The 1,631-nt window shown below is 39.5% G+C and overlaps 1 protein-coding gene across 1 annotated transcript; it reads left to right on the forward strand.

Moving 5' to 3' along the window:
• Nucleotides 1–470: 470 nt before the first annotated feature.
• Nucleotides 471–1,397, forward strand: LOC311589140 (olfactory receptor 4N2-like; the record flags this gene model as incomplete). The annotated part of the gene is made up of 1 exon (XM_084767422.1): nucleotides 471–1,397. One exon carries the CDS (start codon nucleotides 471–473, stop codon nucleotides 1,395–1,397), a length of 927 nt encoding a protein of 308 aa, XP_084623548.1.
• Nucleotides 1,398–1,631: the final 234 nt, after the last annotated feature.

Genomic DNA, 1,631 nt, shown 5'->3' on the forward strand with positions numbered 1-1,631 from the left:
TGATAAGCACATGTATGAAACAATGACTTTATAGTTAAGACATAGAATATATGTATCATTCCTCTTAAAGATCAATCATTTCCCACCCCCTTGGGAAAGTTATAGATGAAGACTTTAATATGTGTAGGTAGGTTGTTTTCTGTGTCAAAAACAAAAACAAAACAAAACAAAAAGGCAATCATTTTTAGAGCAATGAGAAATAAACTCAGAAAAACGGAATCTTTTTCTTCACATGAGAGTAAAATAAGAAGTTCAGGACTAAAGCTGGCAGGAAGGTGTGGCTCAAAGAGCAAAGGGTTTTGCAGTTATGAAATGTAGAAGCTGCAGGACAGAGGAGACAGTTTAGCTGAGGAGAGTGACAGGACAGCTTACTTGTATCTAACCACGCTTCTAGTTGGAGAATAGCTATGAGCCAGGTGGGAAAGACAGGAATAAATGCTTCCTTTGTTAATGCTCTGTAGGGACTGGTAATGGAGACAGAAAACAGGACAGTTGTCACGGAATTCATTCTTGAAGGACTGACCCAGTCACATGACATTCAGCGCTTGGTCTTTGTTCTGAGCTTAATTTTCTACACCGTCATCTTGCCCGGAAATGTCTTCATCATACTCACTATCATGTCAGACCCTGGACTCAGTGCCCCACTTTATTTCTTCCTGGGAAATTTGGCCTTCCTGGATGCCTCCTACTCGTTTATTGTGACTCCCAGGATGCTGGTGGACATTTTCTCGGAGAAGAAGATAATCTCTTACAAACACTGCATCATTCAACTGTTTTTCTTGCACTTCCTTGGAGGAGGGGAATTTTTACTTCTGGTCGTGATGGCCTTTGACCGCTACATTGCCATCTGCAGGCCTTTACACTATTCCACTGTGATGAACCCCAGGCTCTGCTATGTGATGCTGTTGGCTCCGTGGGTTGGAGGTCTTGTTCATTCCATCATTCAGGTTGTCCTAATCATTCGCTTACCGTTCTGTGGCCCAAACCATCTAGATAACTTCTTCTGTGATGTCCCACAGGTCATCAAGCTAGCCTGCACGGACACCTTTGTGGTTGAGCTCCTAATGATCTTCAATAGTGGCCTGCTTACCCTTGTGTGTTTCCTAGGCCTTCTGGCTTCCTATGCCGTTATCTTATGCCATGTGCACAGGTCATCTTCTGAAGGAAAAAACAAAGCCATATCCACGTGTACCACTCATGTTATAATTATCTTTCTTATGTTTGGACCTGCAATTTTTATCTATACACGCCCATTCACAGCCTTATCAGCTGACAAAGTGGTTTCTTTCTTCCACACAGTAATATTTCCCTTGATGAACCCTGTGATTTATACCCTTCGAAACCAGGAAGTAAAAAATTCCATGAAAAAGTTATTTATCCAGAAAATTGTTTGTTAATTGGTTTTTAAATGAGAAATCAGGCAGGGGTAATTTACCATGGCATTTATTAAGCTACAAAATAAATGACAGTCTTTTTCATTTGGTCTCATTTATCAGGTACTATTAGGGCAATTTAATGTATTTATACATAGTGAGAGAATAAAATTATTATGTTTTAAAGGATGCGAAAGAAATAATAGATTTAAGTACAATGGATGAGTATGATAGATGTAGGCATTAAATTGTTTTTTA

Source organism: Acomys minous (assembly GCF_964271855.1).
Source record: "Acomys minous genome assembly, chromosome: 18".
Classification (NCBI taxonomy): domain Eukaryota; kingdom Metazoa; phylum Chordata; class Mammalia; order Rodentia; family Muridae; genus Acomys; species Acomys minous.